The sequence below is a fragment of the Scardinius erythrophthalmus genome, assembly GCF_964197995.2.
Source record: "Scardinius erythrophthalmus genome assembly, chromosome: 15".
Taxonomy (NCBI): Eukaryota; Metazoa; Chordata; class Actinopteri; order Cypriniformes; family Leuciscidae; genus Scardinius; species Scardinius erythrophthalmus.
The window spans coordinates 39,674,567-39,692,874 of NC_138235.1; the positions used below are offsets into that span (position 1 = coordinate 39,674,567).

The 18,308-nt window shown below is 35.5% G+C and overlaps 2 protein-coding genes across 2 annotated transcripts in view; both read right to left on the reverse strand.

The window, feature by feature from the left end:
• The window catches only part of camta2 (calmodulin binding transcription activator 2), a 44,905-nt gene extending 43,247 nt beyond the window's left edge, over window positions 1-1,658 (reverse strand). The window contains exon 1 of the mRNA XM_081386857.1: window positions 1,610-1,658. The gene's annotated coding sequence lies outside the window, so the exon portion shown is untranslated. The remainder of the gene's footprint in view (window positions 1-1,609) is intronic.
• A 1,112-nt stretch (window positions 1,659-2,770) lies between these two features.
• Window positions 2,771-16,905, reverse strand: LOC308703412 (stress-associated endoplasmic reticulum protein 1). Its single transcript, XM_081386862.1, has 3 exons — window positions 16,690-16,905; window positions 12,597-12,672; window positions 2,771-4,395 (listed from the first exon to the last, which is right to left on the reverse strand). The coding sequence occupies exons 1-3, from the start codon at window positions 16,771-16,773 to the stop codon at window positions 4,355-4,357; spliced, it is 201 nt and encodes a 66-aa protein (XP_081242988.1). The 5' UTR covers window positions 16,774-16,905; the 3' UTR covers window positions 2,771-4,354.
• Window positions 16,906-18,308: the final 1,403 nt, after the last annotated feature.

Below are 18,308 nucleotides of genomic sequence, written 5' to 3' on the forward strand. Positions count from 1 at the left end.
CCGATATGAACATTTTGCCTGATACCGATAACCGATAATTCTTTATATTTAAAACCGATAACCGATATATTGGCCGATAAATCAAAATCACAATTTGTATATGATTTTGAGAGTCTAATTACAAAAACAAAAGTCTCATCATTAAAATCCATGTCCCAAACACACAATTATAATGTTCTCATTATAGGCTAACTTTATGAAGCCGATATGACAGACTTCACTGTATTTTCCTTTTTGAAGTGATTCCAATCATATTTCAAGCAATTCAAAACCATCATGTGTAACAGTGTGTATCTGAAGAATCTCAGCTGAAGGAAATAATACATTACTTATCAGCTTTAATTTCCTATCAGGCCGATAACATTAAAAATGAACATATATTGGCCGATACTGATATGGTGGCCGAGATATCGTGCATCCCTAGTAAAAATCAGGAACGACTTGGAAGGTCATGGATATTCACTTCTACATTCTGTAAATAAATATAAAGCTCATAATTGATGGGATTCACATGTTAACCAATATGTTCTATAAACAGAATTTTTGTTTGGATTGACAGACATCAGCGTAATTGTAGCTGACTCACATTATGGGATACACAATATCCATACACCTTTATTTACAAAACAAATATTTTATCATTTGCAAACAAAAATGCATTGAAATCAATGTTCCATCACAGGCTTTTTTTTAACAAACGTGGCTCAATCAATCAGATTATATAAACTGTAATATCAGTTTCACAAACTTGATCACAGATCAGGGAATATCAGCTTACAGGATTCCTCAAACAACAACATCAACACAACAAACATTTTCCTCCAATCAGCACTCTAGATTCAGCATAGCCCCGCCTCCAATTGATTAACACACGAAAAACTGTCACATGGTCATCAGACATGACCTAATATTTATGACAAACGATTTATAAGCTCCTTTTAATATAATGTAATGTTGATGCTGATATGCAGACAGCAGAGTATATGATGAAATCCATAGTCTATATGTAATCCAAAATATATAATATGAATGTGTATTAATGTCAGTACATTTTAGATGATGGAAAATGTTAATTGGCCAAATGACTGTTGTTTATTAATGCCATAATCTCAAAATAAAACGATGTTCAGAAAAATACCAGTACTATGGTATCAGACCATGCTTCTGTATTATTACCATATTCACCATAGTATTTAAACAATAATACAGGAAAAAATCATGACCGTGTACAAAAATATGATAACACTTTTTGTAAGAGCCATAAACGCAGCGTTTCCTGAACACACACACCCATAATGACCCAATCACACACACTATATGTAGAGACAGGCCTGTCGACGCAGACCGGACCGAACGAAACCATCTGAATGAGTTTAATTATTTTATTCATAAACATAAATACACATGACAAACCCCAAGGCCCCGGACTGACATATACACACACTGATTGACGGGATAAAAACACACACACGATACACTAATGCAGGAGTAACAGAAACACACACACGCACCGGGACCGAACCGAACCATGCGAACGGGTTCTGATTAACGGCAGCTCGCGCGCTGACAGCAACGCGTCACCGTAACAGAAACGGATTCCGACACTTACCTTCCGCCTTCACGAGCGCCGCCATCTTCTTCTTCACACCACTGACGTCACCGAGGGAAGGGGGGGAGCGAGAGAGAGAGGGAGTGTGTGTGTGAGAGAGTGAGAGAGAGACAGAGGGAGAGAGAGAGAGAGACAGAGGGAGATAGTGAGAGAGAGAGAGAGGGGGGGGAGAGAGAGGGGGGGGGGAGAGAGAGAGAGAGAGAGAGAGAGAGAGGGGGGGGGGAGAGGGAGAGAGAGAGAGAGTGTGTGTGTGTGTGTGTGTGTGAGAGATTTTTTATAACACTTTATTAAATCATTTAAAAACAATTAACAAACATACACTTTACTCAAGACATTTAGCAAAAATAATTCCCCATCTCTAACAAAGCACGACATTTCTTTGTATTTCCATACATTTTCAAATTCCTCTCTATTCTTCAGTTTATAAAATAAAAAAATCTAATTTAATTCTTACTTTTATTAAACTCCGACTAACTTCACTTTCTATTTTTTTTCCTTTCTTGTCAGATAAATAGCCATTTCACTTTTCCAATTACAAAGTTATTAAGTTGCCCTTTTTTTCTTTTCTTTTTTCAAAAACTTGAATCCAAAAATTAAACCAACCTTTGAAAATATTACTTTAAAATCCACAAACATGAAATTAAGCATCAAAAATAAGCCTTTAAACCTGTCACACTGTACGAAACAGTGAAAAATAGTTCCCTCTGATCACAAAATGGACATTTGCTATCAATTGCTGAATTAATTTATGCTATCAAACGCATTTACAGCAACAATACCGTGCAGTGTTCTCCACTGCAAATCCCCAGAGAGAGAGAGAGAGAGAGAGAGAGAGATGAATGTGTGTATTGTGTCTGACCTCAGTGTGTTTCCCTACTGTCCAGCATAATGACCCTCACTAATGTGTGTGTGTGCATTTATCTATTTTATGAGTTACAAGGTCAGAACATAAAAAAATTATAATAACATATGCAATATATGTATAACGTACATTTAGCAAATAGATTAATTTTAATTTCCTGTCCACTTTAAAGATTTTACCTCAGAAATGCAAACCAATTAGTCAGAATCACATACTTTTGGAAATAGAAATAGAAAACGATTTAACTTTACTTAATAGAAAAAAAGGAAAAAAAGTTTTAAAAAAAAGTAAAACACAGTGCCGATAGAGAAAATATCTTTTATTTGTATAAAATCATTACAGAGCATCAGTTTCCTGTCAGAGACGGAGGTACAGATTCATATGGCTACCGATGTCTGAATATTCACATTTCTCTGAGTTCATACAAAATCTCATAAATAGCCGTTTCCTTCCACCTATTTTTATGCACATTTTGGGATATCGCATTTTTTAAAAACAAAATGCTGGATGGAAATGCCAAAATGCGCATAAATTCTAAAAATTCAAAAAATCCGCATTAAAAAAAAAGCGTTCAATTGAGGTGGATAAATATGGAAGCTTGTTTCCGCCACAAGATAAAAACATTTTAAAAGATAATTGCAACTTTTTATCTCACAATTGCGAGTTTACATCTCGCAATTGACTTAATTTCTCAGAATTGCGATATATAAAGTCAGAATTGCGTGAAATAAAGTCGCAATTGCGTCTTATAAAGTCAGAATTCTGACTTTTTTTCTCGCAATTGCGACTTTATATCACGCAATTCTGACTTTATAACACGTAATTCTGACTTTATAACAGAATTGCGAGTTTATATCTCGCAATTCTGACATCTTTTCTCAGACTTGTGAGATATAAAGTCCAATTCTAAGGGAAAAAAAAGACTGACTTTTTTTTTTTTACCTCAGAATAGTTTATATCTCACAATTCTGACTTTATAACACGTAATTGCGACTTTATATCATGCAATTCTGACTTTATATCTCACAATTGCGACTTTATTTCTCAGAATTGCGACTTTTATATCTTGCAATTGCGACTATTTCTCAGAATTGCGACTTTATACCTCGCAATTGCGACTATATCTCGCAATTGCGACTTTATTTCTCACAATTGCGACTATTTCTCACAATTGCGACTTTATATCTCGCAATTGTGAGAAAAAAGTCGCAATTATTATTATTTATTTATTATTCAAGTGGCGGAAACAAGCTTCCATAGATAAATGTTATAAATAAAACTCAGATTAGCATAAACTACGATGGAAACACATTTACCGAATAAATCCCTCGATTAGGAACAACAAACTCAGCAGAGGCTGTGATTGGATAACCGGACTAACCAGCGGACCAATCGCGTCACAGCATTTTTGCGTTTCATCTGCCGCAAGGAAAAAATAGCCTGATTGCAGAATTTTCATATTTTTATTACTGATATTTTGTTGCAGTTTCCCAGAACGTGATGTTTTTGTTCTCTTGAACACATGGGAAGGAAACGCTGCTTTATTTGCAAATGTTTTATGCGACATTCCAATGTAGCGCACACGTTAAATTCGCCACTTTTGATGGAAACATTGCTATTGTTTACTTGAAAACGACACAAATCAGAGGAAACTGAACAATGAAACTAAAATCAGAGCGTCCTGAGGAGCAGCCGGCACAAAGAAGGATTAAAACCCTGTCATGCTTGAGACGGTCCAACCGTTGAACACACACACACACACACACACACACACACACACACACACACACACAGAACTGAAATCAGCTGTAAACAAAAACTAACGGATGAACCGAAGAAGAAAACGTCTCCATGGAAGATCAGTGCGAGCGGCTTCATACGCCTCACATTCCCTGCCTGATGCTCTGGATGATCTGGAAGATGGCTAAAAGTGAAAGAGAGATGTAATATTAAAGATAATATTAATACATAAATATGTAATACTTATTAAAGCCTGTTCGCATCACAAGAGCAATGCAAACTGCACATTTTGCAAGACATGTGACCCAAAAGATCATATTTTATTAGTTGCATGATTAAAAAGAACAATATATATTGCATATTTTGAAAAGAGTATATATATTTATTTAGATATTTTATAAATATATATTTTATATTTTGACACTCGTTATTAAATGTTTTTTTTTTAAATCTTTTTGCAGTGAAAATTCAAATACTGGACAAACATATTGGTGTGTGATGACAATGAAATATATGACTGATCACTGAAACGACTGTGTATTATTGATATGATACACTGTAGACACACTAAAGTTTCAATCTAAACAGTAAAAATATTCTTCGCTGTTGAAAGCCATAGGATTTACATGTGAGATCTGTGAAACAACAGTCTCATTATTTACAACATGTAAATCTCCTGAATGGTCGCACACAGAGCAGACGTGATGTAAATAAACACCATGGCATTATTCATGCAGGTGGAAAGTTTGGTCTGGAACATCAGCGAGATCTGAGATAACGCATATCTACTGGATCATAGTCAAAGTTAGTGTGGAAACAACAAACCAATATCATGTTTCCCACAACAGCGGATTCTGTGTTCAACACAAACTGCACAACGAGCAACTAAAGCTTGAAGTTACATCTCAATGCCTGGTTGGATTCAAGTATTAATATTATTATTATAAGTTTATGAAGTATTCTTATTGTATGTTGTCTTTTATTATTAAATGCAACGATAGATGCGACGACAGAATGATAGAACGATAGATACAATAATAAGAGCGCAAGATGCAACAACAAATGCAACAATAGATGCAAAGATAGAATGATACAACAATAGATGCAATGATAGATGCAACAATACATTTTATTCATCCTTTATTAACCAGGAGAATCACATTGAGATATTACTATCTCTTCTTCCAAAGAGACCTGGTCAAGACGGCAGCAAGTAAAGTTTCACACAAAAGAATCACAAAATGACAATACCACAGTTTACACATTCAAAAATGAAATAAATAATAGCATACGACGATACATGCAACGATAGATGCAAAGAATGATACAATGACAGATGCAGTGATAGATATGCAACGATAGATGCAACGATAGAACGATAGATGCAATAGATGCAACGATAGAACGATAGATGCAATAGATGCAACAATAGATATGCAATGATAGATGCAACGATAGATATATGCAATGATAGAGATGCAACGATAGAGATGCAAAGATAGAGATGCAAAGATAGATGCAACGATAGAACGATACAATGATAGATGTAATAGATGCAACGATAGATATGCAACAATAGATATGCAACAATAGATGTGCAACAATAGATGTGCAACGATGGATATGCAACGATAGAACGATACGATAGATGCAACGATATAGATGCAACGATAGAACAATACGATAGATGCAACGATATAGATGCACCGATAGAACAATACGATAGATGCAACGATATAGATGCAACGATAGAACAATACGATAGATGCAACGATATAGATGCAACGATAGAACAATACGATAGATGCAACGATATAGATGCACCGATAGAACGATACGATAGATGCAACGATATAGATGCACCGATAGAACGATACGATAGATGCAACGATATAGATGCACCGATAGAATGATATGATAGATGCAACGATAGATATGCAACGATAGATATGCAACGATAGAGATGCAACGATAGAACAATACAATGATACAACAATAGATGCAACGATAAAATTATATGATAGATACAACGATAGATACGATATAGATGCAACGATAGAATGATACGATAGATACAACGACAGATGCAATGATAGAACGATACGATAGATGCAACGATAGATGCACCGATAGAACAATACGATAGATGCAACGATATAGATGCACCGATAGAACGATACGATAGATGCAACGATATAGATGCACCGATAGAACGATACGATAGATGCAACGATACAGATGCACCGATAGAACGATACGATAGATGCAACGATATAGATGCACCGATAGAACGATACGATACGATAGATGCAACGATAGATGCACCGATAGAACAATACGATAGATGCAACGATATAGATGCACCGATAGAACGATACGATAGATGCAACGATATAGATGCACCGATAGAACGATACGATAGATGCAACGATATAGATGCACCGATAGAACGATACGATAGATGCAACGATATAGATGCACCGATAGAACGATACGATCAGGGTTTCTGCACATTTTTTAAAGTCAAATTTAAGACTTTTTAAGACCTTTTTAAGACCCGAAGAAATCAAAATTAATACCATGCATTAGGGGTGTGTAATATTGACAAAATATGTCTCGATCGATATTTTCAAAGTTTTGAGGGTAATAATTAGATAATAGTAACAAAAATTAACATTTTTTATTAAGGGGTAATATTTGCCATCTTAAATTGATTTCCAGTGGCATTTTCATCTCTATATTGGCATTTGTAGATGTATGCATCACCTTTTATGTCAAATTCTAACATTTAAATTAAATTATATTAGAATAATTACACAATACCACTGTTACCAGTCAAATTAAATCATTAAATCAAAATCCACCTTTGCAGTGCAGAGGTGACACAGTGGCGGCATCAGATCTGGCATTAATATATTTACACTGCATTTACAATTGCATAAATAAAGCTATGAGATTGTTAAATATGAACTGTGATTTCTAATTTTAACATTCTAATTAAAAAGTACTCTAAATGTGAAACTAAAGCTGCCAGTAGGTGGCGGCAAGTCACTGTTTTAATAAGTGAGTTGAGGGAGTCATTCATTCAACCAATTCGTTCAAACGGCTGATTCATTCGGGAAGCAAGTGACTGTTCATTGAATCATTAAATTGATTCGTTCAAAACGCGGATTCCAGTCAAAAACTCATCGCTGTCTGTTGCATTGAGGCTCTGCTATGGCTTCAATTTGAAATTCTCGTCAGCGAAATAAAGGGGAAACAAACAATATTGACAATAGGCTACTGTTTATAAAATTTAAATCACAATGTTAATTTATTGTTAATTACTGTTATATAAATAAATAATCACATTTGCAATTGTGCACGGGAAAACGGAAGTCTTGCTGATGTGATATTGTAGGTCTATGATAACAACATAATATGATATGAGACAAAAACTCATGGGAACATATAGCCTACCTAACGTTATAACTGCACTCATCACGCAGTGAGTACGAGACCAAAGCGATGTCAGCTCGCAGTACATCGTTAAAACAATGATTACAATATCATAATAATAGACAATACACATCGCACACCACTACGAACATAAAGACTGAACTTAGAACTGAACTGACGTTTACCAACTCACTTCTCATTCTCTCCTCCTGTTTCGCGCGTGCAGGTCTGCAGGAGATGGACGTAACGCTGCCGCGAATGACGCGAAATGTCACGTGAACCACAAAGAAAGAATAATAAATAAAAAAAGTACGCTAATTAGATGGTTCTAATTTAGAAAATATTTAGATATGTTTAAGTCAAATTGCCATCTAAAATTTAAGACCTTTCATAAGTAAAAATAAGACTTTTTAAGACTTTTAAAGGCCTTAAATTTTAAAAATCTAATTTAAGACTTTTTAAGACTTTTTAAGGATCCGCGGACACCCTGACGATAGATGCAACGATATAGATGCACCGATAGAACGATACGATAGATGCAACGATATAGATGCACCGATAGAACGATACGATAGATGCAACGATATAGATGCACCGATAGAACAATACGATAGATGCAACGATATAGATGCACCGATAGAACGATACGATAGATGCAACGATATAGATGCACCGATAGAACGATACGATAGATGCAACGATATTAGGGGTGTAACGATATTCAAACCGAACCGAAAAACCGCGATACAACAGCCACGGTTCGAACCGCGATACTCTCATGTCGAACCGAACACGCCCCGCGCCCCGCCCCCTGCTGCCCAACTCTCACTTCACTTTGTCACAAAACTATTTTTTCTTCCTTGACATTTGATTAAATAGTAATTAATGAGTACACTTTTAACAACTAATAAGAGCTGTAGTTTTAATAAATATTATTATAATATTATTTACTAAATAAAGTGCATGTCACGTGATTTGGGTGATCGATCACGCTCGGGAGTTTACATACGCACTTCAGGATGGCAACTCCGCGCCACGGCATATTGTGATTGAAGACCCTGCGGTCACAACCACGGACTGATATTGATACAGCAGCAACAGCAGCAGTGCTGATCACGAATCTTGAGAATGATCACCGACACCTGTCATCATCCAATATGATGACACATCACAGCTTTTTTAATCATTGTTTGATTTGCGAACATAATCCTCTGCCGTCTGTCCGCTTCCGCTTCAAGCCGGACTCGTCTCGCGCTAACGGTAAATTCCTTTCACTGTCCACGTTTTGATTTCGGCAAATCACTTTTGGCGAATGCAAACACCGTGATTATTGTTCATGAGTCCAACATCCAGCCACGCAAGAAATTTAAACATGTAATCTACTACCTGAGGGAATAATATGCTCACAAAACATTTCTGATTATTATTTGTTTAAAACGGTTTTGCCCCCCCCCCCCCATATAAATGTATTGTCACTTTTGATTAATGCTGAATAAAAGTAGGCAATTACTTTCTTTAATTACTTTCCCCAAAAAATAATCTTAACCTCAAACTTTTGAACTGTAGGCCTATGTATAATGTTAAAAAAGCTTTCCACTTCAGATAAATGCGGTTATTTTGAATGGTGGTTTGTTTGTAATGTGACATATTTTTTTGTATGACATTAAAATTATTTTTAGAATTAAATTGTACATAAATAGGTTAAGCAATACAAATGTGTTTGTCTGATAACCTTTTAAACATAGCCTATACTTAACTACAGTTTGCAGACACTGAAATTATGTACATTGTGCGATACAGTAAATATTTTGAGTGTCCCTCATTTTCCTATAAAGAACCACAATTGTCCCGCATTTTACTTTTCTGAAGTTGGCAACCCTACTCAGGTGTGCAGTTTATTTCTGACTAGTCAGTGGAGACATTTAGGCTATTTCATTTTAGTTAACTCAGGTGTGCTAACTGCTCTAAAGAAAACATGAAGCCAATGTATAAAATTAATAAAGTTAAGTTAAATTATTGTTGTTGTTGTTGTTGTTTTTATTAAGTTAAAAGTGAATCTAGTGTTATTATTGCTGGTGGTGCCCTGCCATGAACCCTGCCCCCACAGCAAACAGAACCGAACCGAACCGAACCGTGGCTCCAAAACCGTGATATGAACCGAACCGTGACATTGGTGTATCGTTACACCCCTAAACGATATAGATGCACCGATAGAACAATACGATAGATGCAACGATATAGATGCACCGATAGAACGATACGATAGATGCAACGATATAGATGCACCGATAGAACGATACGATAGATGCAACGATATAGATGCACCGATAGAACAATACGATAGATGCAACGATATAGATGCACCGATAGAACGATACGATAGATGCAACGATAGATGCACCGATAGAACAATACGATAGATGCAACGATATAGATGCACCGATAGAACGATACGATAGATGCAACGATATAGATGCACCGATAGAACGATACGATAGATGCAACGATATAGATGCACCGATAGAACGATACGATAGATGCAACGATATAGATGCACCGATAGAACGATACGATAGATGCAACGATATAGATGCACCGATAGAACAATACGATAGATGCAACGATATAGATGCACCGATAGAACGATACGATAGATGCAACGATATAGATGCACCGATAGAACAATACGATAGATGCAACGATATAGATGCACCGATAGAACGATACGATAGATGCAACGATATAGATGCACCGATAGAACGATACGATAGATGCAACGATATAGATGCACCGATAGAATGATATGATAGATGCAACGATAGATATGCAACGATAGATATGCAACGATAGAGATGCAACGATAGAACAATACAATGATACAACAATAGATGCAACGATAAAATTATATGATAGATACAACGATAGATACGATATAGATGCAACGATAGAATGATACGATAGATACAACGACAGATGCAATGATAGAACGATACGATAGATGCGACGATAGATGCACCGATAGAACAATACGATAGATGCAACGATATAGATGCACCGATAGAACAATACGATAGATGCAACGATATAGATGCACCGATAGAACGATACGATACGATAGATGCAACGATATAGATGCACCGATAGAACGATACGATAGATGCAACGATATAGATGCACCGATAGAACGATACGATAGATACAACGACAGATGCAATGATAGAACGATACGATAGATGCAACGATAGATGCACCGATAGGACAATACGATAGATGCAACGATAGATGCACCGATAGAACAATACGATAGATGCAACGATATAGATGCACCGATAGAACGATACGATAGATGCAACGATATAGATGCACCGATAGAACGATACGATAGATGCAACGATAGATGCACCGATAGGACAATACGATAGATGCAACGATAGATGCACCGATAGAACAATACGATAGATGCAACGATAGATGCACCGATAGAACAATACGATAGATGCAACGATATAGATGCACCGATAGAACAATACGATAGATGCAACGATAGATGCACCGATAGAACAATACGATAGATGCAACGATATAGATGCACCGATAGAACAATACGATAGATGCAACGATAGATGCACCGATAGAACAATACGATAGATGCAACGATATAGATGCACCGATAGAACGATACGATAGATGCAACGATAGATGCACCGATAGGACAATACGATAGATGCAACGATAGATGCACCGATAGAACAATACGATAGATGCAACGATAGATGCACCGATAGAACAATACGATAGATGCAACGATATAGATGCACCGATAGAACAATACGATAGATGCAACGATAGATGCACCGATAGAACAATACGATAGATGCAACGATATAGATGCACCGATAGAACAATACGCTAGATGCAACGATATAGATGCACCGATAGAACGATACGATAGATGCAACGATATAGATGCACCGATAGAACGATACGATACGATAGATGCAACGATATAGATGCACCGATAGGACGATACGATAGATGCAATGATATAGATGCACCGATAGAACAATACGATAGATGCAACGATAGATGCACCGATAGAACAATACGATAGATGCAACGATATAGATGCACCGATAGAACAATACGATAGATGCAACGATAGATGCACCGATAGAACAATACGATAGATGCAACGATATAGATGCACCGATAGAACGATACGATAGATGCAACGATATAGATGCACCGATAGAACGATACGATAGATGCAACGATATAGATGCACCGATAGAACGATACGATAGATGCAACGATATAGATGCACCGATAGAACAATACGATAGATGCAACGATACAGATGCACCGATAGAACGATACGATAGATGCAACGATACAGATGCACCGATAGAACGATACGATAGATGCAACGATATAGATGCACCGATAGAACGATACGATACGATAGATGCAACGATATAGATGCACCGATAGGACGATACGATAGATGCAACGATATAGATGCACCGATAGAACGATACGATAGATGCAACGATATAGATGCACCGATAGGACGATACGATACGATAGATGCAACGATATAGATTCACCGATAGAATGATACGATAGATGCAACAATAGATGCAACGATAGAACGATATCATATATGCAACGACAGATGCAACGATACAGATGCAACGATAGAATGATACGAGATGCAACGATAGAATGATAGATACAACGATAGATTCAACGATAGATACAGCAATAGAATGATAAAACGATAGATTGAAATAATTTTTTTCTTGTTTTTCCAATGTAAACATGCATTAGATGGATGTCGTTGAGCTCAGCACCACGTCTCGAATACTGATATCTGTGATTCTGTGCGATTATGAATAACACATCATGTAAATGATTTAATAAACCTTGAGCTGTTTCTCATCTCACCTGAGCCACAGACCACAAACACAAAGAGTGCGAGGAGCCACGGACCCACCGGAGACTTCTCCTCACTCACCACACGCTGCAGGACAAACACATTCATCACATCTACTGCTCAACCATCCAATCACAGCACAGGTTTCAGTGTATGGGGCTCCATTTGTGACAAAAAGGACTCGACTGCTTTGTGATGCATACATTCGTCCATGTCGATAGTCACTGCGAACTAGTGAAAAGTCTGATGACCAGTTATTCTGCTGACAGACTTTGGCTCAGGTGTTTCAGAACCAACAAACCAACATTTGAGATGTTGCGATGCGATTGGTCTGCTGGTTAGTCCAGTTATCCAATCACAGCCTCTGTTGAGGCAAAGTCACATGAGTTTATTGTTGAGCATTGAGGGATTTATTCAGTAAATATGTTTTCGTCGTTGTTTATGCACGTCTTCTTATTGAAAAAAAAAAAATTTTTAAGCGCATTTTTAGAATTCATGCGCATCTTGGTGTTTTCATCCAGCATTTTTTTATGCAATATCCCAAAATTTGCATAAAATAGGTGGATAAAAATATCTTATGACTGCTGTCATTAGGGCTGGTCAATAATGGTAACAAAAAAAATTATCATTCTCATGTTAATTTTGATCAGTATTATAATCACGATTAACATGAATAGGAGAAAATCTTATATTAGTAATTTTCATCAAGATAGCGACATATACTATCAAGTATATTTTGCCGGTTGCTATTATATCAAAATTTTACCAAGAGAAAGAGAAACTAATACAAAGCTAGAGGTCTGAATCTTCACTTGCCTGAATCTGATTACGATTCAGAGGGTAACGATTCAATTATTAACCGATTCTTTTCCTGTAATTATTTAATTAATAATAATTAGAGATGCACATAAATTTCTCTACCGTTTTCTTTTCAGAATGATATCTACTGATACCGAGAGTTTAATTTTCTGAAGGAAAAGTAAAATCTCTCCCAACTAATGCTATACAGGGAATTCTCTCTTTTGGTAAATTACTATTATATATTAGAGGGTAAAATTAACAAAAGAGCCCAAACTATTATATTCAACTGCTATTTATTTTTCTGATATAATTATTACACTCAAATAAAAACTGAAATGTTTGTATGCACATAAGGTAATTTTCATAAACGCTTGTCTTCATGACAGATTTATTCAAACATACATATATAATTAACAGTAAATAAATAAGCTTATCTGTAGTGTTTTTATAGCTAACTAATGAACTGTGAACATTGGATAACTTTCCTGAGGTAAAAGCAATGTTAAGTAACATTTTTCACAAGCTGCTTTATTGACGTCTCTCCGCGATTGAGACATGATCATTCTGTATCTTTCAGTCTGCAAAGCGTCACAAGAAACGGCGTTAAACTACCAAAACACTCACATACTATTACAATAATAATTAATTTATTAGCTTACAGAGCTCTTGTACCACCTGACTACTACAGATTTATTCTGGCGTTGATAGTGTTGCCAGAGAAACAAATTCAATGATTGGACAAACATTTTTGGTTTCTGAGACTTCCACAGATGTATGAAATTTTAAAGAAAATATTTAGACTACTTCTATTATTGATTGCTATCAGGATGTGAAGGGTTTAAACCAGAACAACAAAAAGTGTTTATGAAAAAAAAAAAGAAAAAAAAAAAGGAAAGCCCTACCTTAAAGAGCATGAACACTTTTGAGAATTTTTGTGATAAAACTGACAAAATTTGAAAGCTTAGACTTTGTTTCTTATCAGAAATATGCAGATGGCCAATAGTGAAAATAATTGCTATTATACCGATTATTGGCCGATATATCGGTGCATCCCTAAAAAATAATTTTTATATTAATAATCACAATATCATTCTTAGTTATTTTATTTTTGTTATTAAAAAATAAGAAGAAAGATGCAAATAACAAAAAGCAGAAAAAAATACAACATAAGAAAAAAAAATTAAATTAACAGTGCTTTATTTTTTAACAGTAGCATTCAAGTACGACATAATACAGAAATTGAAAAATCAAATGTTAAAATAGTCACTGCATAGTCTTTAGTGTATTAAATACAAATAAACTGATTTTAATTAAAAGTACAAATATTATGCTTACAAAGAACAAATGCAACTTTTTTTAATTAAAATAGCCTATAAAAACATTACATTATTTACAATAAAACAGTACATTAATATATAGGCTATATGATAGGTCTATTTAATTAAATATATATATATATATATATATATTCTTTTGTTTTTATGCATCGATGCAGAATCGGTCACATCAGCATCGCAATGCATCGAAAAATGATTTTCTTCCATCTATACCAGACCAGACTAACTAATGCAAGCAAAAAAGCCCTCAAGAATTTGATTATTTTTTTGAAGAAAAGTAAACTGTCAGTAATATAATACAAACAATAGGACAAATTCAAGAGAAAAAGGATACAAATAAAATAGCTTTTAATGCAAGTCTGACACCACAGTTTTTAACTAGGGCAGCACAATACAACGAAATACCGCAAATGTATATATCGCGATATGCATATCGCAACGGCTTGCAATAACTGGGGTCATGAAGAAAAGACAAAGAGAAAATCACTCGCTGCTCTCGGCTGAATAACTTTTGTAGCTTTAATAAGAATCAGTATATATTTAATTCATACAGTGAATACTAAGCAGTGTTTTATTTTTACATTTGATTATTCAGTTTGTGTTGTTAAATAACCCTAATGTAGGATAACCTGAACGCCTGAACCCCGAGGTTTACACTGATGTTAAAATAACACTTCTTATATACAGTAAAACACTGATGTTCACTGTCAGAAGTTTAGGGATGTTTTCTTGTCACAAAAAGAATGTCAAACACGTATATAATTTTAAATATATTTTAAAGATTATCTGTTTATTTATTTACACACTTTAAGCATTATCGTATCGCATATCAAACATCGCATTATTTAATGAGGTATCGCATATCGCATTTTTCTTCAATCATTTTTCGTGCAGCCCTATCTTCAACTAATAGCCTACTACAGAAATTGAATGATCAAATGTAAAAATAAAACTCTGCCATTGTTGGAAGCCAAAATTTAAGTTGAAACTTTGAAAATTTGATTATTCGCACAGCATTAACAGTTATTTCTGTTGTTTTCTGAAACTCATTTTACAGATATCCCACTAAACAAACAGAATGTTTTGATTTTTTAAATGAGTTTTCTTTGGATGCTTGTTTTCGTCACAGAAAAAAACAACTTAAAAGATAATTGTAAGTTTACATCTCGCTATTCTGACTTTTTTCTCCGAATTGCGAGATATAAACTCAGAATTGGAAGAGAAAAAAAAGTCTGAATTGCAGAAGTCACAACTGCGGGAAATAAAGTCAGAATTATAGAGATAGTATAGAGATATAAATTCACAATTCTGACTTTATAACAGGCAATTGCAAGTTTATATCATGCAATTTTGAGAAAAAGGTCAGAAATGCGAGATGTAAACTTAGAATTGCAAGAAAAAGTGTCCGAATTGTGAGAGAAAAAGTCGCAATTATCTTTTATATTGTTTTATTCTGTGGCGGAAAAAAGCTTCCATAGTGTTCTTACCATCATTCTAAATTAAAACTCTGAATATGAAGCACGTAGATGAAATATAGATTAATTCACGTTTACACAGTATAACAAAGATAAATGCATCTCAATGTTTTAGAAAACTCATTTAAAAAAAAAATCTAATATATTTGTTTACCTGCATGGATGTATGTAAAATACGTTAACATAGTGTATGAGGAATCAAACTAAACGAACAACAGCAGTAACAGTATGAATAGGCAAATTTATTGCACGAAGCAGTCGACACTTTTTTGACACAAACAGCACTCCATACTTCTGATATATTTCAGAATATATGGTACTAATAGCAAAATACATGGTATTTTTTTGTTAATGGTGAATGTGTATTTGTGTTAATCTATTTGTGCTGATGTTGTGAGTGTAAATATGCGTAGTGTGTAATTCCATATACTGTGCATTACTTTACGTGTTCGCGTGTGCTATGTCTCTGTGAGCCGCGGGAGCGCGCGTACCGTGGTTTTCTGCACGTGTCCTCTCTGTGTGATCGTCTTGCTGTGTTTCTCGTTTGCTACTTTCATCCGCTGCACCGCCGACATGATGCTGATGCTGCCGCTGCTGGGACGCGTCGCGGGAGGCGGAAGATCGCGCTGGGCCGGTGAACGGAGCGGGTTTGTGTGCGGTGGCGGTGATTCGGGTCCGTTCCAGTCGCTCGAGCTGCACTGCACAGCAGCGGTGTCACGTGACCCTGACGCAGGCCCCGCCTCCTTCTTACGTCACTCCTCTGAACCGTTAATTTGAAAGATATTTGAAAACTAATGTAGTTAGTGTAATATAATATAATATAATACCTCTTGTTCTCATGGCATTGAATAAACAAAACAAAAAAAAATCATATTTTCCTTTGATATGTAGGCTTAATCATTTCTGATTATATACCCCTGTCTTGTATCTTTTTTTCCTTTTTTTCCCTCGTTTATTTGTTCTACATTGCGACTGTTTCCTTATTTGTTTATATAATGTCCTCAATAAAAAATAAAATAAAAAATAATAAAAATATATTTGAAATCTAAAACTTTGAAACGTTGTATAATAGTTTTCCCTATAGTCTAATCTATAGTATATTCTATAGTATATAGTTATAGTCTATAGTATATAGTTTTTTTTATTATATAGATTTTGTGTTTTTTCAATGTAAAGCCTTGTATTTGTAACTTGTATGTTGTTTACATACATAAAACGGTGTGTGTGTGTGTGTGTGTGTGTGTGTGTGTGTGTGTGTGTGTGTAAAGCTAGGGTGTATAAAATAAAGTGTTTAAGTAAAATTTATACTGTGTTTTATATATATTCACAGATCCCACACTTGGACAGTAACTTATCACGCATAATATACTGTAAATTTGATCATTTTCTGTTGGGAATCTGTGCAGTTTAATTGTTGAGTGACACACACACACACACATTTCAGTCAGGTTTAAAATTAACAACACCTTTAATTTAGATGTTAAATAACATTTATGGACGTCACACAAACAAGTTTTAACTTGTGTTACATATTGAGAACAAGTTCCCACTCACAAAAATGTCTGAACAGAAGCTCTGTCAAGTCAAACATGGTAAACAAAGTAAACAAAACTGACTGGACAATCAGCCAGAGGTCTCACTCACACACACTCAGCTGAGAAAACCTCAGCATCTTAAAACGACAAATATGTCAAGTTCTGCGTTCAGTGTAAAAGGCCAAAACTGTGAGTTTTGCTGTTGTTGCAGATGGTCACGTTACAGCCGTTTGGACTGAACATGATCCAGCAGACGCTAACACAACACCAACACTCTTGTGAAGGCAGCATCGGAACAGAAGGATTCTGTAATGTTCGCAGGTGAAGGTCTGTATGACGAACACATGATCCTCGCGCTCACCTGCACACACACACACACATGCAGAAAATGAGTCATAACAATAGCACACAGTGATAAACAGGTTGTCATATGATTGTTCACAAATATACTTTGTGTTTTTAGAGGGGTCATATTAGGGCTGCACAATTAATCGCAATTTACATGTAATCGCACTTCAACCGATTTGGATTATCGCGATTTTGAAATCGCTAATGCTGAGATTATTTGTTATGCG

What these genes read in the sequence shown, in the direction of transcription:
- LOC308703412 (XM_081386862.1), bottom strand. Translation starts at nt 16,773, where the DNA reads ATGTCGGCGGTGCAGCGGATGAAAGTAGCAAACGAGAAACACAGCAAG. An exon ending in GACACGTGCAGAAAACCACG is followed by an intron (nt 12,673 to 16,689) that starts GTACGCGCGCTC and finishes TTTGTCCTGCAG; the next exon opens with CGTGTGGTGAGTGAGGAGAA. An exon ending in GTTTGTGGTCTGTGGCTCAG is followed by an intron (nt 4,396 to 12,596) that starts GTGAGATGAGAA and finishes TTTCACTTTTAG; the next exon opens with CCATCTTCCAGATCATCCAG.